Source organism: Dermochelys coriacea, chromosome 5 (genome assembly GCF_009764565.3).
Source record: "Dermochelys coriacea isolate rDerCor1 chromosome 5, rDerCor1.pri.v4, whole genome shotgun sequence".
Classification (NCBI taxonomy): Eukaryota; Metazoa; Chordata; order Testudines; family Dermochelyidae; genus Dermochelys; species Dermochelys coriacea.
In genome coordinates, this window is record NC_050072.1 from 88,073,678 (window position 1) to 88,097,207 (window position 23,530).

The 23,530-nt window shown below is 38.4% G+C and overlaps 1 protein-coding gene across 1 annotated transcript in view; it reads left to right on the plus strand.

The window, feature by feature from the left end:
- Positions 1-23,530, plus strand: part of LOC119856113 (contactin-associated protein-like 4) — a 317,632-nt gene that overhangs the window by 81,887 nt on the left and 212,215 nt on the right. Inside the window, exon 3 of the mRNA XM_038403253.2 lies at positions 21,304-21,497. Coding sequence (XP_038259181.1) covers positions 21,304-21,497 — 194 coding nt within the window. The remainder of the gene's footprint in view (positions 1-21,303; positions 21,498-23,530) is intronic.

Sequence of the window (23,530 nt, forward strand, 5' to 3'; positions counted from 1 at the left end):
CAGTGGCTTCATACCGCCAAGGGAAATAACAAAAAAACTTATTTGGTGGAGTTTAGCTCTCCAAGATTTTGATTTCAACATACAACACATCTCAGGAGCTTCTAACAAATTGGCTGATGCACTCTCCCGTGACAGTTTCCCAGAATCAACTGGTTAAAATCGTCCTTGAGATGTGAAAAATATTGTTAGTCTTTATATACTTGTTAATATATTTAGAGGTGCATGTGTCTTATTAATTCTGTTTTCTCCTAGAGCTCCAGGAAGAAATCACAGCCAGCGTTTCACCCTATCTGTGATTTTGGGGGAGGTGGGGGGGCGTGTCATAAATATAAAGGGAAGGGTAAACACCTTTAAATCCCTCCTGGCCAGAGGAAAAACCCTTTCACCTGTAACGGGTTAAGAAGCTAAGACAACCTCGCCGGCACCTGACCAAAATAAACCAATGAGGAGACAAGATACTTTCAAAGCTGGAGTGGGGGGAAACAAAGGGTTCTCTCTGTCTGTGTGTGGCTTTTGCCAGGACCAGAGCAGGAATGCAGGTCAGAACTCCTGTTAAAAAATCAATAAGCAATCTAGTTAGATATGCGTTAGATTATGTTTTGTTTAAATGGCTGACAAAATAAGTTGTGCTGAATGGAATGTATATACCTGTTTTTAGCCTCGAGGGATTCTCTATGTTTTGAATCTGATTTCCCTGTAAGGTATTTACCATCCTGATTTTACAGAGGTGATTCTTTTACTTTTTCTTTAATTAAAATTCTTCTTTTAAGAACCTGATTGCTTTTTCATTGTTCTTAAGATCCAAGGGTTTGGGTCTGTGTTCACCTATGCAAATTGGGAAGGATTTTTATCAAGCCTTCCCCAGGAAAGGGGGTATCGGGCTTGGGGGGATTCTGGGGGGAAAGACGTTTCCAAGTTGGCTCTTTCCCTGTTATATTTGTTAGACACTTGGTGATGGCAGCAATAAAGTCCAGGGACAAAAATACCTTGGGGAAGTTTTAACCTAAGCTGGTAAAAATAAGCTTAGGGGGTTTTTCATGCAGGTCCCCACAACTGTACCCTAGAGCTCAGAGTGGGGAAGGAACCTTGACAGGCCTACCAACACTACTGTCTACCACAAAGGAGACAACCTAGGGTTTGCCTATACGTACTGGGATATCGATGTGCGGCAATAAATGCATCGGTGGTCAATTTAGTGGGTCTTTGACCCACTAAATCGACCACAGATTGCTCTCCTGTCAACTCCTGTACTCCATCTGAATGAGAAGCACAAGCGGAGTTGATGGGAGAGCATCTCCCATCAACATAGCGTAGAGTGGACCCCATGTTAAGTAGATCTAAGTATGTCAAATTCAGTTACGTTATTCACGTAGCTGAAGTTGCATAATTTAATTTGATCTCCCTCAGTAGTGTAGACAAGGCCATTGTCTTTTTTTACCTCCTTCCTTCTTTCAGTCAGACTCCATCTGCTTTTAGAATCATACTGCTGCAGTCTCAAAGAGGAGCTTTAGGTTCATCTGTACAAGAGAGAGCTTTCGAGTGTGAAAATTTCCTCTTTCAGTCTGCAGGGGACTTTAGCTACATTTAATTATGAGTAAGTTGGAACCTGTTGATCTTCCTTTTGGGATTTTGTATCCTGCATCTTCATTCCTTCTGACTTGTGGGTCTCATTGTTAATACCATCATCAGCTCTGGGATGGATCCAAAGGCATACAGTTTTGGCCAAGTTTCAGACTAATTTTTGGATTCTTCTTATGAATGTTAAGCTGTGCATTTGAAGTGGTGATTGGAACACTTTTTTTTTAATTGACTCCACTAGAACATTATGCCAAAATTCCTGAAAATTGAAACTGACTGACTTTGCACAACTGTAATATGCTGGAAAGAGTTTAAAATCACACCAGTTAGAAAACACCTGCCTCCTTTCACTCACTATGACATCCAGTCATTATATAATGAAAGAAAAGAATGCAGTCACATAAGATAGTGTTGGAAAGACTTTGTGTCCCAACTCCTAACTGCAGCACGCATTTCTAATTTGCCACAGATCAACACAGATCCCCCCACCCCCAAATCCCCAGACACAAATCAACACAACCATTAGACACAATAGAAGGTTGAGATTCTGTATTTTTAGTAAAAGTCAGGGACAGGTCTCGGGCAATAAACAAAAATTCACAGATGCTCGCAACTTGTCCATGACTTTTTTATTAAAAATATGGGTTCGGGGACAAACAAAGCAGTGACTGAGCTTGCAGCTGTTCCAGTCCCGCGACTGATCCTGCGGTAGGGACTGATCACTGCTGCTGTAGCCCCAGGGGGTCTAATCCAACCCCAGCCACTGCTCTAGCAGCCCTAGGGCTGGCCATTGGCCAGCTGTTCCCAGGACTGCTGCCCAGGGCTGGCTGCTACTCCTGTGTTCTTCGGGCTCGCCATTGGACAGGTGTTCGGACGGCCTGTGCGCTTGGGCTGGCAGATGTTCTGGCAGCCTCTTGGTTGACCATTACCCAGCTGTTCTGGCACCTGCTTCTCCACAGCCTTGGGGCTGGCTGCTGGTCAGCTGCTTCAGCAGCCGCTGCTCCAGCAGCCCCAGAGCTGACAACTGATCCAGCCCTGCCCCAGAAGAAATTCCAGACGTCCTAGAAAGTCATGAATTTTTTGACTGAAGCCTATCCCTAACAATAACCAACATGCATAGTCTACTGAGTACCACTGTGACAGCGAGAATGACCATGGTTGATGGCATCACACCGTGTATCATGTAGTGAAGTTCTCAGATCTGAGTCAATCCTGCAAATTCACAAATTTCTGGAGTGGCCCTGTGGGCAACATCCAGAAAGGCTCAGGGCATGCTTCCCTTTGCGTGTTGATGGAAAATTTGAGAGGCTGGTGTGCTAGGGTGTTTTTGTCCATCCTGGCAATATGACCGAAGAGCACACAATGCCACTTTTGGATGTAACGAGTGATTGAAGGAGGGTCAGATCTCTGCTAGATCCCACAAAGTCAAACCACTTTATGCTCAGGATTTGGCACTCACAGTGCAGATGAAAGGCTCTAGCTACTCCAAGTCTGTCTGTAAGAGGGTCCAGGTTTCTGACCTGTATAGCAATACTGGTAATATAGAAGTTTCATAGATCCTGAACTTTGTCTCAGCTTAACTATGTTTTGAAGACATGGACTTTGTGCATGGGACAGCGAGACCTATTCATTGAAGAACATCTGGTTTGCTGCCACTGTTTGAACTCTGATTGCAGCACAGGTATGTGAACTCATCAACACTCTCCAAGGTACTTGACAGCCCCCAGCCCCGCACGAGGGTTCTGGTGACCCAGTTCTGGATCTTGGTCTTCCACCATTAGACATTCAACCTCATATATACTTCACCCAGAAAACTATACTAAACACTCTATATGTCTAAATCAAATTGATAATACAAACAATGTTAAAACGATGCAGAATTCATACCAACTTACACAGATAGTCCTGAGGTGCAGTCAGAGACAGTAATGTTTCAAATCAAAACATTCCTCCCAAATCTTCAAAATGCACAGGGGCAGGGTTTCAAATAAAAGCAGTTGACCTTCTGCTGAATCCACTGAGGAATGCCACTTCTTATAAATTGCCACAGCATGTCTTCTGACGTAGCAGGAGTGTGGAAGCTGTGACTTTTTGGCAATATGTACTGATGAATTATTGCTCTTTATTGCTTAAACCGGTATAAAGTGCTCAACTACTCTTAGGATCTACAGTGCGCTTGTCTATAATGAAGGGCAACAGTTCTGGCCATATAATCAGTATTTCAATGAAGTTGCCTGTATCATATGTTTGTCCATGAACACACATTTCACTAAGGTCCTTTAAAACCAACCAACCAGAAAACACTATTCATCCAAACCATTTGTCCTAATGTCTGTTATTAGTAATTACATACAAAGAAAGATGTAGAGGAAGCAGAAATATAATCCGATCACATTCTAACTATTTACTGATATGTTTATTGCTTGCCTTTCATTTTGTCCAAGAGTTTGTGTTTTGGTTATTTATTACCATTTTAGTTACCCATGCATTACCAGAGGTTGAGAATAATCTTCAATTGAGATGGGATTATTCCAAGCCATAAAGTTTTTCTAACAGACAGTTGCCAATCTGCTTGTCATCTTGATCTCAGATTAATTTCTAAATTGCCAAACTGATGCCAAACAAATATCATATTGTTACAAGATACCTCAGTTAGTTAGTTGATAATAATCAGAAGGGATTCTATGATTATTATTAGGTTATACATAGATTGGTGAAATGTTGGCTGTTTGCGTGTCTTTTAAGTCTCACAGTGACTGACAAACACAAATTTTAGGCTGGAGCAGCCCAAGGTTCTACAGTGTCCAGCTCCACTGGCTTTCTGGCAGTAAATATAACGAGGAATATTATTTTCTGACAGCTGCAAAAAACTTTCATATGCTGTAACTATTAAAGGTTTTTCTCTCTGTTTTTTTTTAAACTACACAATTTCAGTAGGAGTGCATTCTGTCCATAGTGATTTGTCATTAAATATAAGAGGCTATAATGTTCTGAAAAGATAGGATCCAAATCTGCATAAATACTCAATTTTCAAATGTGAAAGATTTTTTTATAAGTTAAACATAGCTTTATAACATAGCTTTAAACATAGCTAGTTGGGCATTAGTTTTACACCAGATGCAGTAAAATTGTTGCTACTTAATGCTACTATAAAGCCATAAGAAATTCTCATTTGGCTGTTGAAGTTGGCTGGTTTAGTTTCACAAACCTTAAAATGATATTTCCTAAAATCATAAATGAAGACTATTATAATAGTCTATGAAAATTCCAGATTCCTGAACAATGAAGTTGTGTTCCAAAACACAAAATGCTAACTGAATTGAAGTCCTGTTTTCCTTCACTTGTAGTTAGGAGATTAAAAATTTGTCTTTCAAAGTCACATGAAATAATAATAAAAAGTTTACCTTGGTAATTTACATATAATATGTTTTACATACCCTACAAAACTAACCAAAAGACAAAGCCTTATTGGTTATGGCAATCAATTGGTTATGACAACTAGATGTGATTATATTTGCTAAGAATGAACTTCCCTTAGTCTAGCTCAATTGTATTTTCTATAATGCTGTTTTCCAACCCTACACAGTTATACCCTCTTCCTCTTTTAGCATGATATAACAATATAGTGCTGCTGATGAGATTCATATTGCTGGCAGCAATCTAAAATCGGCTAATCAGAAGTACATACTTTTTGTCCTCTTTCTCAGCTCTAGAATGCTTACTATACAGCTTATTCTCAGCAGGAAGGGTTTCTTTATTAATTCCACAGTAGCATAATATCAATCAGAATCCATAAACTCTGATACACGAAGTACCTAGTGAAGCAGAAATTCCCATGGATTAGAGGAAAAATGAGATAGCTTTCATTAGAATCTAACTCTATAAAAATGTGAATTTTAAAACATTATATTAGTCATTGCAAAATCATAGAATGTAAGTAAACTCATGAACTGGTTTAACTATAATTTCTTGCATGCCTTTTGTGGCTTAAATGCTGGCACATTTGATTTTAATCTAATGAAGATGATTAGCCGGGAAACAAAATACAGTGACTTCAATAAAGCTATGCCAATGTACAACAGTAGATGATCTGGCACAGTATGTCTATAGAACCTCATAAGTGAACCTCTATATCCTGGGATATTACAAGATGCTAATAGACTGATATACAGTTTTTTTGAAAGGAGCCTTTGATTATTAATGCAAGCTTCTTTGAAAATAACTACTCTAGGGGATGCAATTAGATAAGTATACAGAGTACAAAGAACCATAGGTATAACTCTGGAATACTATACTACAGAAATAATATTTGAACAAATAAAATCATACTTACATGGTTAGGTTCTACAGTGTGTTTGTAATATAGAATTACACGCATACGCAAACATCATAGTACTTCAAAGGAGAGACAATTACTGCTATAGAGTAAAACTGAGAACAAATGAAATATTCATAGAGTTGATTCATAGAAATGTTAGCTTGCAGTGGAATGTTAAAAATATGCACACAAAAATTAGGATTTAAACACCATAAAGGTGACATTTCACTTGTTTTCTTTCTTACAAAATCATGATCCCTTTGTGTATGTCAGAGCTGTGTGCAGGCCAGTAACCAGATGGAGTTGGCCAATATTCCCAGCTGCTAGTTGTAGCAATTTACATCTGTAATAATGGAAACAAAATTGAGCATTTTAGTTTTAAATAGAAGGAGGAGTATTTTTGCCTGGAAACTGCAGGTGCCAACATTTTGTTTGCCTACTGTACAGACTGCACCATGCTATCTGTGCTATGAAAGATGCCAGAATTAGTGAATCAGCTTTTCCAGCATTGAAATGTCTTTACTAGAGTGCCATCAGCAGAAAGCGATTCACTAGGATTTATGCTGCAGTATTGTGATGGACATGGCAGAAATACAGACTTACTTATATACCTAGAGGTTTCAGCAACAGACCCAGTAAGTAATAGAGTACCATAGTGTACACATCACTCCTTTTTAAAGACAAATATAAAATTTGCAGTTATTCTTTGTAGCTTCAGAGCAAAACTGATGCAATACAAAATCTTTTTAGAGGTTTAATTTGATATAATCCTTTCAGCTATCATAATGGTTTTATCTGAAAATTCCCAGAGTGATTCCACATGGAAAAAATCCGTGAATAAACGGATAAGGGCTCTTACAGCAAAACATAAGAGCAAAAATCTCCTTTCAGGTCTTCCTGGAAGATTGACTGACTGTGACAATCTGCTCTCCCTAAATGCATAGATTTCCCATTGACTATGCTGTAGGTACTGATGGGAGATCCATATATAAGCACAGTAGAATGCAAGTCATAATGGAGGGCATGCATCATAAAAGTGAATTTTGATCTATATACTAAATCCTCTAGGTTATCAATGCAATCCACTTCACTAGTCAGAAGCAGTGGCATACATCATGAGCTAAGAAGCTTGATTTAATTTCCAAGGCAGCTTCCCAGCTGGAAAATGTCAAAGTAAAATGTAGTGAATATTTATGGTCTACAAGCTTCTTCCTTCTCTGTATAATATGCACTGAAGCCAAATGACTTTTTTTGTACTATTCACGTATACTCTGAAAAATAATGACACAGTCCCCTGCCTTGAGGCCAATGCTAGGCTGGAAAAAAGGACAAAGTTTAAACTGGACGATGGTTTGTTTTGTGAGGATGTTCATGTTCTCAGGGATGAGGGAAAAAGAAGCCAAAGAAAGCATAAAAAGAACTGAATTCTTACATGCTGGTGGGAGGTAGCTGAAATCTATAGCAGTCAGAGGTAAAAAGATCACTTTGCGTTGTGGCAGTTTTCTTGCGTAAACTTCAAGGGCCAGCAACGAGTAAGACATTTTGATAAGACTCCTATAGAAGGATAAACCAACATTCAGAATTCATTGGCAGCTAAACAGAGAGAAAACAGTTCCCATGGAAAGGGGGCTAAATTCCTATCTTTGTGAGGGCCAGTGCTTTGCGTGAAAGACAGTTGTTTACCAGTACTAGAGCCTAGTGCATCATGTATTTGAGTTAAATCTTCCTTTTGTTTTGCTATAACATATATTGATATGATTAATATGTAGATCCATTTTGAATGTTGGTTGCTTCCTTTGTTTGTTTACCACCACATCAATACATATGGAACCAGAAATGGGATACTATACAAAGCAACCAGCTCAGAATCTGAGTGTGGTAGCCTTAGCCCAGGAACTCAATGAGAAATGCATTTTTTTTCTGGATGTTTTCTTGTTACCATCTGTGGAGAACTGAGAAACTTCTGATTTATTTTTATGAAATATTTTTTATAGATTCATAAATTGAAAGGCCAGAAGGGACCATTGTGATCATCTAGTAGATACCTGGTTATACCTCCTGTATAACACAGGCCATAGAACTTCCCCAAAATAATTCCTAGAGCAGATCTTTTACCAACAAAAAAATCCAATCTTGATTTAAAAATAATCAGTGATGGAAAATCCACGACAACCCCAGGTAAATTGTTCTAATAGTTATTACTCTCACTGTTAAAAATGTATGCCTTATTTCCAGTCTGAATTTTTTTAACTTCAATTTTCAGTCAATGGGTAGTGTTATACTTTTCTCTCCTAGATTGAAGAGCCCATTATTAAATATTTGATCCCCATGTATGTACTAACAGGCTGTAATCAAGTCACCTCTTAACCTCTCTTTGTTAAGCTAAATAAGCTCTCTTTGTTAAGCTCCTTGAGTCTATCACTAAAATACATTTTCCAATCCTTTAATTATTCTCATGGGTCTTCTCTGAACCCTTTCCAATTTTCCAACATCCTTCTTCAATTGTGGACAACAGAACTGGACTCAGTATCTCAATGGTTGTCACACCAGTGCCAAATAGAGAGGTAAAGTAACCTCTCTAGTCCTACTCGAGATTCCTCTGTTTATGCATCCAAGGGTCACATTAGCTCTTTTGGCCTCAGTTTCACTAGGAACTCATTCAGCTGATTATCCACTGCAATCCCCAAATCTTTTTCAGAGTCACTGCTTCCCAGGATAGAGTTCCCCATCCTGTAAGTATGACTATGTTCTTTGTTCCCTATATGTATATATTTATATTTAGTTATATTAAAACACACTGTTTCCTTGCACTCAAAGTGATCTTTGTGTATTAGGGGCCTGTCCTTTTCATTATTTACTACTCCCCAATATGTGACTCTTTTTCCCCTCTCCCTTGATTTTGCTACTTACTTGGTTGAAACAAGGCAGGCGGCGCAGTGATTGAATGAATGTCACTAAGCAAAAATGAGAATCTAACATTGCTGGGGGTAATTATGGCAAATTTCTAGACAGGTCAATAAAGTTGGCAGAAGTACTACCGGTTGGGAGAAAATTCACTGACTGGTTTTAACTGGGTTCAAGAGGTCCAAAAAACTTAGAATAGTTTAAAGTGGGAAGCCTGTTATAGGTGAAGGTTCCCTCTCACTCTATCAAGAACTGAGATGAGACTTTGTCCAGTAAGGGAAAACCCTACTAGACAGGTTTGAAGCACTTGGAAACTGACTAGGGTCTCCATATGAAAAATGGGTGCCACCTGGTAAAACAGTGCAGATAAGCTGTTGCTTGCTTTCAAGATTTATTTTCTCTGTAATTATTTTGTTCTAAATACATACTATGCTTTCTGTAGGCTGACCAGACACTGGTAAATGCTGTCATTGTCCCTGGGAAATAACAGGACAGCCAGTGAACTAAACTCAGACTTGCTAAGGTGATCACAGTGAGGGAACGATTACAGGAGGAAATTTCAGCTTAAATCCCCAGTCTGGAGGAAGGGAGAGGAATACAAGTTGCCACCCCAAGACAGGTTACAGCAGAAGCCTGAGATCTGAGTGACGGTACTCTCGAGGGGACTACAATGGGATCAAAAGCAGAGTTACCCCCATGGGTTTGACACCGGTTATACAATTTACTTCAGTGGTGGGCAACCTGCAGCCCGTCTGGGTAATCCTCTGGCGGGCTGCGAGACAGTTTGTTTACATTGGCTGTCTGCAGGTATGGCTGCCCACAGCTCCCAGTGGCCGTGGTTTGCCGTTCCTGGCCAATAGGAACTGTGTGAAATAGCACGGGCTGCAGGGAGGTGCTGGCTGCCGCTACCTGCAGCTCCCATTGGCCAGGAATGGTGAACCATGACCACTGGGAGCTGTGGATCGCCGTGTCTGCGCTCGGTCAATGTAAACAAACTGTCTTGCAGCCCACCAGTGGATTACCCTGGTGGGCTGCAGGTTGATGACCACTGATTTATTGTGAATGAGGCAAGCTCCCAAAATTTAATCTGTTCTACATTCAGCTCTGGTAAGAAGTCAGAATATATGCTCAAAAGAAATTCATGTCAGCTGATCAGCACAAGAGCAAAAACATGCAATGCTGGCTGGGCATTAGGTGCAGCTAAAGGGTGCACCGAATTGATATATTATCAAAGTAGTGTCTACCAGTGGGCCCCCAGGGAGAAATTGATGAGGGTTAAAGGTGCCCTGCTCTGGCAGAATCTCAGCAAACACTTGCCTTCCCTGGGGATAAGGCTCAGCAGGTTAGTAGATGTGAATCAGTTTCATAGTATTGTCTTCACAAACTGTTATAAAATGTCTTAAAACTGTGAGGTATTTGTTTGGCATATCTTACTTTTTTGTAATCTACTTGTAAAGTGCAGAGTATACTATTAATTGTATCAAACTGTATAACTATGGTATAGTAGACTCCCGTATAATGCAAAAGGAGTCATCTAGTGTAGGCAGTCAGTCCATATTGCTTTACATTGTTATGCTGATAGAAAAGCTGAAAAGAGAATAGTGGCTTTGATAACTCTTTGAATTGTTGCCAAATAGCTGTCCTTTTGATGCATCATGTCAGCCACTGCGTTATGAAATAGCCCACTGGAATATATTTAAATAATGATTGATTGAGAAAAAATGTCTTCAAAGGCTTCAGAAGATGGAAAGCAAAATGGGACACATCTGAATAACTATCAACACAGAAGATTGCGACCAAAATAAGGTTAGCTACATTCATGCAACTGACTTCAAGGGGTAGGTGAAAGCTGAATTGGCCCTGTGATTACAAGTATCATTTCCCAGTGCTGTGCTATCATCTTGAGTTAGATTGAAAATGGCTCTCAAACATCTTAACTGAGGTTTGCTATAGTAAATGATACTTGTTGTACATGTTTATTAGTAACTTTCATTTTTCTTCAAGTAAGACTAATGTTGCCACTTTTTAGAAATTTAAATTCTTGACATGCTGAGCATGAGTCTGACAACCCAAAATGGAAAGTGAAATAAAAATATTTGTTTCTTTTTTCTACTCAGTCTAAAATCAGTGGTTCGACTCTTAGTCAAGCTGCATTTGTTTTGCATTGGGTCACAAGTACAAAGCGACCTGAATCATGATTGATCCCACTTGTACAGTGCAAGAATCTTCTGGTGATGTTGGGCTACTGAACTGACGTCTTTGCCCAGCTCTCTTACTGGCCCTGGGGTAGAGGATGTTTTTGGAGAATGGTCCCTTCTGACCTTAGTATCTATGAATCTATGGAGGAAAAGTGCATGGTTGGGGCATCCCTATGTTCTGCATTGTTCAAATGTCTTTTGAACTCTTCATTTGTCGTGAGTACCTATGAGGAATCTCTGTAGGATAGAGTGCTTTGGAGGCTTCTGGCTTTTTCCTCTGCCACACTATGGTTGAGTGTTGCCAACTATAAAGCAGTACTGGCAAAATATGATTCCTTTAGATCAGCTCCTGAAAGAACAAAAGAGAATGTCCACTCCCTTCTGTTACCAGATGTAGAGCTTTTCTCAACTTCTAGGAAGCCAGGATTCTTCCCAAAATACTTTTCTTCTACTAGTGGGAGCAGCTTGTCAGTTGCTTTCAGCTCCAAGCAGCAAGTCTTAATTTGTACATCTCCCAGCGATATGCCTCCTGTGTATGAAAAGATCTCAACCAATGTTGTGTGCTGTCCTATAGTCTTTCTGTGGCAATGAGGATTTTCACCAAATGCCTGGTGTCATAACCATTTTTCTTTGTTGTCAAGGTATCTTCTATATCTAGATGATTGGTCACACAGAGCACATATAGCATGAGATGTGTTGATTCAGCTGTCCTGTCAAGTCCATGTGGCTTCACATACACAAATCAAAATCTATTTTCAGCAGAGCACAAATGATATTTCTTAGAGCCCTGATGAACTCCACGGCTGTGAATCTTTCTTGCCAGAGGAGAAGTTCCAGTTGGTTCCTTATTCACATTGAGGGAGATTTGGCTCCATACTTTTCAGGAAGCCTCTTAAGTTATTACCTACACCGGACCAAACTTATCTGCAATTTCCCAGACTTTTTGTAGAATATAAGTATTAAAACAGGGTTAGTCCATCTCTGTTCAAAGGCTCTCCAAATGGAGAATGTAAATGTAACTGTTATAACTGGGGTTCAGGTACCTGGAGATATCTGTTCACATTCATGTAGGTCAAAAGCATGCCTTCTGTGATGTTGCAATCCATATGCTTTATGAATGTGAATATGATGTAACTGGAATACGCTTCATGCAAAAGATCTCTTGTAAGGTATCATTACAAAGGTAAAAACCTACTGAATATATTCATCCTATTTGTATGAATGTATCATTCTTGTAACTGAAACTAGAAATATGAACTACTACTCTGAGGTCCTATTGTAATTATGCAAAGAGTGGGCCATTAATGGTGGCTTGGAATCTTGATGGCTCCCATTAACTAGGACAATTGGTTGTAAATGTCTCTGTTTACTTGTAAACCTTCCTGTATACATGTCTCCCAGCTACTAGGTAATGAAGAAGGAGGTCTTACAGTGACATGTGATCACCTGAACTAGAATCCATCTTAAACCTGGTACTTTTTCCATTGAGAAGGAGGGGAGGGGACCCAAAGAGACAAGAGATTCCCACCTTGTGCCAAAGCTATAAAAGAGGGAGGAACAGAACAAGGAGGGCTGCAGTCATGTGAAAACCCCTAGTTAGTACCTGAGCTGGAACTAACAAGGACTGTACCAGGGGAAAGGATTGGGTCCAGACTAGGAAGGAGTCTAGTCTGTGAAAGAAGCTTATTGGAACACCTCTGAGGATGAGATTTACCTGTATTCAGTTTCTTAATGTATTAGGCTTAGATGTGCGTGTTTTGTTTTATTTTGCTTGGTAACTTACTTTGTTCCATCTATTAATACGTGAAACCACATAAATCCTACTTTTTATACTTAAGAAAAGCACTTTAATTTATTAATTAACCCGGAGTAAGTGATTAATACCTGGGGAGCAAACAGCTGTGCATATCTCTTTATCCCTTTATAGAGGGTGGACAATTTATGAGTTTACACGGTATAAGCTTTATACGGAGTAAAATGGATTATTTGGGGTTTGGATCCTATTGGGAGCTGGGTATCTGGGTGCTGGAGACATGAGTACTTGCTGAGTTAAGTCTACAGCTTTGGAGAAGTGGTTCAGACCCTGGGTCTGTGTTGCAGTAGGCTAGCATGTCTGGCTCGACAAGAAGGGTTCTGGAGTCCCAAGCCATCAGAGAAAATGGGCTCAAAGGTAGTTTCAGCACATCAGGTGACAGTCCCAAGGGGGGTCTCTGTTACCGAACCCGTCACACCTTCACACTAATTCCATCACTGAAGTATCCTAAGCAGCTTCTTGGTGAATCATATGCTCTTGTGCCTTCCTTCAAGTTGGCCTCTAGATATGGGTTAAAACCCTGTGTCTGTTGAAGTCAATGGAAGTTTTGCCATTAACTTCAATGGGACCAGGATTGCACCCATGATTCACAATACAGGAGGGCAATCTTGCAGTGCTTTTTAACTAATATCCTCTTGCTCCTCTCACAGTGGGCCATGACTTCTTAACTTCCTGATAGTGGGGATCCATATTCTAAAGGAGAAATGCTGGGGTAAGTGGTTCTCCATGATTGTCCACCACCTTCTCCACTACTTCAAAGTCTCCTGAAAAGGGATTAATAAACTAGTGGAAAGATTTGAAACGTGTTTGTGGAAATTCAAGGTTGTACATCCTTGGAATTTGCATGAGGAAAGAGGCGAAAATAAGGGGCCTCAATGGACACTGCTTTGGAGAAGATTCTGGATTATTATCCAGGCAAACTTATCTGAGAATGGGGACTCACATTGACAATCGTCTTAGAAAACTACAATTATGACAGTAAATAAATGTTATTTTGATGTAAGTAATGGGAGCAGGAATATAAGTAGGGTGTAAATTAATGTGCAGTGCAACAAGGAAATATTTTATTTTCTTCCTATTCACAAAATACAAATTTGCATCAGAGGTGTACAGTGTAACCTCTTTGGACCTGAGCTGATAGCCAAAGTTGGGTGTTGTTTCCATTAGGAGGTGCAATGGAGAGATTTGTTTGATGCAAGTCTGTTTAATTACAGAGAATGCACATACGGTCCTATTTCCTTGAATGTGAGAGAAATAAAACAATAGGATATAGTTTCTTTGATCACAGCTCCAAACCTCTGTGAGCCATCAAAAGCACAGCACTCTCTCTAGGCTTGTTTCTCATGGCCACACTATGAGTGCTTCTCTGGGGGCATTTGGAGCTTCTTTGCTCCTTCTCTGTCTGGTTCTATAGTGTTTATGTCCCCTCTCCCACACACATATACTGACACACAGCTACAATCAAAATCAATTTCCTACCCCTATGTTTCATTCAGCCCATAGTGAAACCCCTCTACCTACATAATTCTGAATCTTGAACTAATCAAAGGTGTATTTAATTTAGCATGAATGGAAGGCAGTTGTTATGCCCACCAACTCCAATGAGTTTTCTCCCAACCCCCAACATAACTATAGGATAAGACTGCAGAGGCAAAAACATTAAGGTCATTCAAGTGGCGATTAGATATAGACCTTAGATACAGTTTTTTAAAAAGCTCAGTGTCACTGTTCAGTGTCCATTTGCTGTTTTTGGAATTGCTGCAGTTTCCTGTTGCTCTTATTATGTCTCATATCTTTAAACAGAGTTAATATCTGCTCAATAAAATAATTTTTGAGTCCTAAAAATGATCTACTATCTTAGTGCAAGCATACAGGCTCCTGCTGTTTGGTAGACAACTCTATAAAAACCTTGCTTAGCTAGTTTGCTTACAAGTATGATTGCAGTTTTATGAACATTTAATTTATTTAAAGTATGATTCTGTTATTTAGCCTGAGGAAAAGTAAAACAAGATATTTACTTCTCCATATATTTTAGCATTGTTTTATCTCCACTGACATTGCTAGCTACTTAATTTTATTTAACTCATGAAATTAAATTTTTCTAAGCACATTAAATCACAATTACCAGTAGGTTTTATCAAGAAAATTTGTTGTAGCATGTGGAGCCAAATTCATCCCTGGTTTAACTATTGAATTCAGTGTAAAATCAACTTCCATGGATTTCTCCATATGGGAAATATGCTGCTTTGTTAACCAGAGAAAAGACACATATACTATATATGTTTGTTAAAAGTTTGACTCATCATAATATGACCACATTAAGCGGTGACATAAAAGATGGTGTAAGTTATGCACTGATAAACTGGTGTGAGCAAGGATACATTGCTGTCAGCTGCTGTAAATTGGTTTAATTTACACACCAAGGCAGCAAAAGGAAGTAGTATAGCAGTATAAAAAATAATGGGGTAGCACACCTGAGATACACTTTAATTGGTGCTCCAGTTTCTGTTCTATACTTCGAAAAGCTTTTCACATGAAGCAGCAGGAGTGGGGCAGCCTGACAAGCTGTGAGGCCAGGTGAGAAAGCTCAATCATCATTTCATGCTTTCTCTGCTGGGAATGTAAAGTTTTAAACACAGTGAATATGATTGTTTCACTAATTCCCTGGGCAGCTCCACTCTCAAGACCTTCAGCTACTGTCATCTGCTCTAAATCCTAAAGAGCATCGTCTGCCTCCAACTGCCTGGCTCTTCTTCTCAGCCCCCTCCAGGTTTCTTCTGTTCACTTATGTTGTGCATACCTATGTTGTTATGTTTATAATGTTTTAAACATATAATTGTTATACTTTCTGAAATTATACATATAAAAGATATGCATCAAAATGTATGTATTCAGAAGTCAAAACCTGCATAGGGTAGTGGTGAGGGGCCGCAGTGAACTAGAAGATGGGAAGGCAGGGGCTAAGGGGCCTGCTGACAGGATAGTTGAGTAGCTTACATTCCTCATGCTATAGGAGATGCACAGATGGAGAGCTCTTCTCCTGCATGCTTTAAAAAGAGCAACTCTCCTCCTGTGAATTTCCCCAGGGTCTAGTGAGAAGCTGCAGACATGGCCCTTGCTTATGGCTCAGCAACTGAAATGGTTGCTCAAATAACTGATTGAGCTGTAACTGATTGAGGTTCTTTTGATGATGATGAAGACATTCTGTCTGATCCTTTAATGTGGCTTATCCTGCAAAATTACATTCTCTGTTTAAAAAATAATGCAAAATGTATTGCATGCAATGAAGTTCAATGTAAAACACATTTTACATCTAATTAACTTTACAAATAATATTAGACGACAAACATTGCAGAAATTGTAATGAATGAGAGTTCATGATTCAATGTTTACATATTAATAACTATTGAAAACGGTCCATTTCTTAGATTTTATAATGTGCAAATGAGTCTCAATATTTAATTGTCACATTTCAGAAATTTGTTTGCTGGGGGTATTCTAAAATAGTTAGGCTTATCTAAAATATTCAAAAAGAAGTCATTTTAAAATGTTTATATCCTATATCTTAATTAGCAGTTTTATATGTAAGTGTTGGGTGTTTGGAACTCAGTAAGTACCAACAGCTGGCTGATGGGAACTGTGTGGTGTTTGACCACATTGTAGACTCTGGCAGACTGATGGGCGGAAGAGTACAAAGCAGGGGACACTCCGTTAGCCTGTCAAGTGACTCCAAAAGACAAAGTGCTGCTAAAGCAAAATGGTAAAACACAGATTTATAAAGGAAAGGGTCTGGGACATAAGAGGTGGAAGGAATGGTAGCTTTTCACATTGAGCTAAAATTGCAAATTTAATGAGAATCCCAGCTTTCAGCACACAATAAATATTTAAGGGATTTTTCATAGTTGTAATTAATACTACAAGTAGGTACACATTCAGGATTATTTTTATTAGATATTTGCACCACTTCTGTCAGATATGTTACCCATAAAGAGTACTTGTGTTATGTTTGCTTTTAAAACCTCACTGTAGATCCCTCAGGCACGCTCTGTGCAGATAACCCCGACGGAGACAATTGCAGCAAGGGACAATGGGCAATAAAGAAGATTGTATTAGACATCTCTTCTGACAAAGTGTTAAGGAGGTGATCAGAGACAACAGCAACCTGCCTAGGGCTCCTAATTCAGAGCTACGCATACTAGTGCTCTGTATTTTCCAGGGGAGTTTGTCCATGAGGGGTGGAAAATGCCTCCCTCCCATCCCCCGCTCAAAGAAAGGCTGTGGGAAATACAACAAAAGGTAAATGATTGAAACAAAATATATGTCTTATATAAATATGAGAAACAAAAAAGCTATGTTAGACGAACATTATTAAAGTTTCAAATTCAACAACTCAAAAATTAGGAAATGCCCGAATTGAGGTTGCTGGACCAGGCACATAACAAAGATAACAAAGATTACTGCACAAATTAGTGAAATTTAAATGTTCCTTTATTGGAGTTACGGAGTTCCATGTTCACACTGATATGTACTCTTACCCTCTATTCACTAACTTTTGTGGCTCTTTATTTGCCTCCCTATTTACCAAGCACTAAGGAACACACATCAAAGACTTTGCTTCAGGCCAAGGTAGTGGAGGTATTAACCCTTTACATTACAGTGTAAATGCCACCACACTGTTCCACTAAATACACCTTATTCCTAAGGAGATCATTACAGTCCTTGATCTGTCTCTTGAGATTGCCAATAAGTGTTAATTTTACTGTGGTTTTTTTAATGAAGCAGATCATAGGAAATTTGTAGGTGTGAAATGAAGGGGTTTATAGCTGCTCAGAAAGCAATAGTGGTTGGTGTGGGGTCAGGATGCCCATGGAGTAACATGGGAGACATTGAGCCAATGGGTTTAGAGGTATCCATGCATTGGTTAAGGTCATAGCTCTAAATTCAACACTGTCCACCTCATGGAAACCCTACAACTTTAATTACATAGAGTTTTTTAGCTGTTGTTTAGTGTTTTTCCTAAAGGACATGATTTAGCCCTAAATTCAGTTACTGCTGATTTGCCCAGATTCAAACTGGAGAATCACAGATGTTTACCATAATTTACATTTGTAATCCTATGTGGCCAGTGCTTCAAGAATCCTGGAAACATGAACTAATCTTCACATGAGCTAAATGAAGGAAGACCCTGATTTGCTTGATGTAATTTTAGAGGTACAGTGAATTTGATCTACAGAACCTGTGGCCAGCAACTTGAAATACCAGTAGAAAAGATTATTACAGCACAGGAAATTTCAAATAAATACTGAACAAACCTCCAAACATTTATTTTCAAACAAAACAGACATTTCTCTCAACTCAGTGGCTTTTTTTGTTGTAAATTGTGGTGGATGTAAGCAGCACTTGACCTTAGTTGACTTAGTAAAGAGCTTTTTTTGTGTAATGAAATATTTTTGATCGTCAATTAATAACAAAACAACTCATTCATAATAATTAATGATTGTTAGAAAACCTATCTCTGTGATTTCACCAAGAGTGCTTTGAGTTTCTGGAAAGCTTAAATGCAATGCAGAGGTTGACTTTTTTTTTTTTTTTAAATCTTATTGAAACAATGAGACAAAACTTATGCAATTGCATCTGTTCTTTTAAACTATTGTACAGACGCTTTTTTACAATTCCATTTTCATGGACTATATATGTATCTTATGCAAATGATCCCTTCTTTGCTTGCTGATTACTTTGTTGGACATTGTATAATGTTTCCCTTTGATGTAATTGAGAGGTATCTGCTTAAGGGAAAATTTGATAAATGACAAAACTATAGAATTACTCCTGTAAAAACTGTGTTTGTACTATGGATGCTTCTGCAGATCTGATCATGATCATTTCACTTTAGTAGTCCTGACATTTAAAAAATGAAATCTCTACTTATTTGAACAAGCATGCTATTGGTAGTCACTGTAGTCATCTTTATGTGATTCCACTATATAAATGCATCACTTCTTGTGATTAACAGGGAGATTCAAGGCCAGATTCTCTATGCAGTTATAGTCCCTTTGTGCAACTCAGGTACTACAAAGGGGTCATATCTGGTCACAAAAGACCAGTAGAGAATTCCTCTGTCAGAGGGGTTTTCCTGCTGAAACAGATGTGCCACAGTTATGTGCTATGCCTGTGCCCCATCCCCTGCAATGATGGGCATGTCAAAGGACATGGGGTGGGGCGAGGACAGAGTATGATGAAGCTCTGCTATACGTATTCTCCTCTGGTGTAAGGTGTATTAAGGACTTTATACCAGTAGCACAACTTGGAGAAGCCAAGCAGCAGCTCTAAACTGTGTTAGGTCTGTGGCTAGTCCTGAAAGTTAGGGAGAAATAACCATCCCCACTGCTGCCTTCTCCCAGTATCTGTGAGAAGTGGCTCTCTGGCACAGAAGAGAATCTAGCATTTGGTGTTCCAACAGTTCATGCTTCCATCTATGTGGCATTGTGTGGTGACTCAATATTAGTATAGTGGAAGCATACTTCATGTGGCTGCTGAATTTTTCTTACCCCACTTCTCAAGCTGTTTGTTGATAATTGAGTACATTTTTAAATGAAAAAAGATGTCACATAATTGTAAGGTAATACAGAAATGATGGAGAAATTGAGAAGAAAAACATAAATAAATAAAAACAGAGAAACCAGCCAGTCTATAAATGCTGAATTGTAATCATATTCAAAGCACAGTACTCTAGTGACATATTTAGGCCCTGATTTTGCCACCTGTGCTCTTATTTATACTTCTGAATCCTAATTAAGGTGCCTAGACAGAAGCATCTGTTTAATAGACTGATATTAGGCAACTAGGTTTTTAAATTTTACCATAGGGGTTTAAACCAGGGAAGCTGTTATGTTGAAGTAGTACATAAATGCATTGTAAATGGGGGTTTATAACATTATGGACGTGCCCTCCATGATTGGCCAGAGCAGAGCTCTCTTCCTCCAGAGCATTTACACCAAGCTGATTTAAATGTTCAAGGCTCATTCAAAAAACCAAGGAAAATTGTAAAATAAAAGTAATTTAAAAAGAGTTAATGTTGAGATTGTGAGTCACAATCCTGCAAACTCTAAAACCCAATAATTGCCCTTTTATTACAAAACATTGTGCACATTAAGCTACCCATAAATGTTAAAATGTATGGAAATGAACTGATATATCATTATTCTCAACTTTATATTGGCTGCTGCTGCATATGGTAGAAATTGCTGCTATTTAGTGTGTTGCTTAAACATTTGTCAAGGATGTCTAGCGTCTGGGGAAAGTGGCTCTTTTTATCTGACTGTATTAAACAAAATAAAATATAACCCTTCCTCATTCACTGTCACTGCGCCCCAGTAATTCTGCCCACCACATCATAACTTTGTACACTAATATGTGGAAAAAATAAAAATAGTGGTCCTGATAAATTCATAGGAGATTATAAAGTCCCATTTCCTATTTTATGAGATTAATCTACTAATAATTTGTTTTTTGCACTTTGTGTTTAGGGTGGGCTGGGCTGTGTAAATCGGTTGGGATGATCGTGAAGAAACTGATAACAGAGAACAGGTTGGGTCCAACTGTCATTTCCACACCTCTTTCTGTTTGGGTCCTTTTAAAAAGATGTAGAAAATTGGTGCTGAAAGTATAATATTGATTTTGATTATGAGTATATTTCAGTGAAACACACTTATAAACTTAACTCTTTTTTTAAATCAAATGTTCTGTTTAGGAATTATTACTACTACTATTTATATAGTGTCCAAAGTGTACTAGTTTCTTGATAGAGTACAAGATGTAAGCCCTGGTCCTGCAACACTTATGTATAGACTTAACTTTTCTCCTGTTAGTAGCCCTACTGATTAAGTATGTGCATAAGTGTTTGCAGGATCAGGACCTTAGTTTGTGTTCCTGAATCTGCTGTTGTCTGATTGGTGGCTTTGGAAAATCATATGAAGTCCCTCCATACACTTACCTCACTTCACCCAACATAAAAATAGACATATAAATATTTACTTTGTGGGAAAATTATTGTGGTTTGTATTTATGGTTTGTAAATTATGGTTTTTCAAAATTAATTATGATTTGTCAAAATGTTTTGAGACCTCGGCATGAAGACATTGTCTAAGTGAAGAATATTATTATAATTAACAAACATATACTGTACACTGAAACGTCCATTGCAAAAGAGGGATACAGGATGACAGGGAAAAAAAATAGTAAAGCAAAATAACAATGTATCTTAGTATTTTTTGCTCAGATTCCTCCATTCAAACTGTTTCAGGGAATTTTTTTTTATGGCACTCACAGGTAATAGTGAATATATCATTTCTAGGTCATCTGTAGTGTGAATTTAATTAGTCTTTTTTATACTTAGGTTTGACATTTACTCCTATTATGAATTAATAATTTGTATCTTTCTACAACTTTTATTCTATTCTTTTTTTCTTTTGTTTCCCCCTTTACTCTCAAAGGAGCTGGTGGTTGGTCTCCTCTTGTGTCCAACAAATATCAGTGGCTCCAGATTGATCTTGGTGAGAGAACTGAGATCACTGCAGTTGCTACCCAAGGTGGATATGGGAGTTCGGACTGGGTAACAAGCTACCTCCTGATGTTCAGTGACATTGGAAGGAACTGGAAACAGTATCATCAAGAAGAAATCATTTGGGTATGTTTCTTTAATGATGGGTTTCAGAGTAGCAGCCGTGTTAGTCTGTATTCGCAAAAAGAAAAGGAGTACTTGTGGCACCTTAGAGACTAACAAATTTATTAGAGCATAAGCTTTCGTGAGCATCCGATGAAGTGAGCTGTAGCTCACGAAAGCTTATGCTCTAATAAATTTGTTAGTCTCTAAGGTGCCACAAGTACTCCTTTTCTTTTTTCTTTAATGATGGTTACTGAGTTTCAGTGGATAAGTTGGAGCATGTGCAATATATGCTGCTGCAAGCCTACTAGCTCAAGCAGAGCAATGGAATTTAAAGAATTGCTTTGAAAGGGCTATCCAAATAAATAGGTAAAGATAAATCTTAATTTTACTTTCTACAAGATAATTTTTTTAGATTATTCCACTAAAAATTCTAGAGGGTGTGATCTGAGGAATAAAAAGGTAATGCACAATCTTTTTTGTGTTGCTATGTACAGTGGAGTGGTGATTTTCCTTCACTGTCACTTTTATTGTATTAAAGTAGTTAAAATATTTTACTGTTCTTATTTTTTTGGATCATATGGTCTAAGATTTAAAAAAAATAAAACCTGAAAATAAATGGAAACCATTACTTTAAAAAAAAAAAGCAAATCAGTGCAAGTGCAAAAACCTTTGGTGGTAGTATCTATTGAATCTGGTTTCTGATGTTCTGAGCCCCAACCCCCTAGAAAACCATCCTAAAAGATGCTCGGCCTCTCCACTCCCAGCAACCTCAACGATAGTGGACGATGCTTAGTGCCTCAGAGGTGATGTCTAGAATCCAAGTTACACATGCATTTTTGCAATACTCGACAAAGGGGGGAACTTTTCTTGATCCTCAGTGGTTATTAATTTGTGCAATGAAGCAAGAATATTGATACTCCTTGTACTGCAATTGTATCCTGCCTTGTTTGATTCATTTTTCAATTTCCTAAGCTTTCACTTCAATAATTTCTTGCTGCGGTGAGTGTCAAAGGTTAATTAAACATTGTGTTAAAATGTATTTCATTTTATACACATTATTTTTTTTACTATTGATTTTAAGTGCTCTTTTCATTCTATTATTGCGAAGGCCTTATGTATGGTATAATGTGATTATGCAGTGGCATACGTTGTTGCATAATTATCTTCTTTTTGAATTTTCTACATACTTGGGCTCCAGTATGTGTTTTCATAAAAAGAAAACAAATATCTATTCTAATCTATATGTTCGCCAGAGGGGAATCTTAATGGTAAATGAGCACAAACTGCTACAGTATTGTCTTCTGGAGTCTGTGGACAGACTGAAACAATACATCTGAGAGGTGTAAACTGTCTGAACACTGCATTGAGGTGTTTATTCTGAAACCTGACAGGGCTACTTTAAATGTCAGTGATGGTAACTATTTTATTGGTGATCATTATAGCTGAAACATCAAACTTTCCCATGGTTGTGAAGTGTAGTTGCAGATATTGGAACTGGGTCACCAAGAAGGAAGCTAATAGTTACGGTTGCTGTGGTAGAGAAGGAAGAGATCAATTCCCATTCCTCAAACTTAGTCACAAGGGACGCTCTAGTGATTGTAATGTGCTGGACCAGAGGTTGGAGGCAGGGTTTGTTGGAGTAGTGATGCAGAACTCAGGGACGCTGTTCTTTTTTCAATACCCTTCTTTCTTTATATTCCTTATTTCTAGCTGAACTTTTACTTTTCTTTTCTCCAAACTAAGTAACATAATTTTGGTCTTTATATGGACGCTCTCATGCCTTGAATTATTGTATAGTCCTCTTGACATTTTAGAGTTCTGTTATGACTTTTCTCAGATGAAGGGACCAACCTTAAATGCAGGATTCAAATTAAGCTCATCCCATCAATTTAGAATTTCATTATATTTTCTGTATTATTTTCTGTTCTCTGAAAACAATTGACCCCCTTCTAAAATCATTGGAATTTCTCATCTGAGAAAGGAGAACAGGTTGCGTGATTCGTTATTTCCTTTTGGATTTCCACCGTACATTGGGCAAACAGCTTCATTGAGAT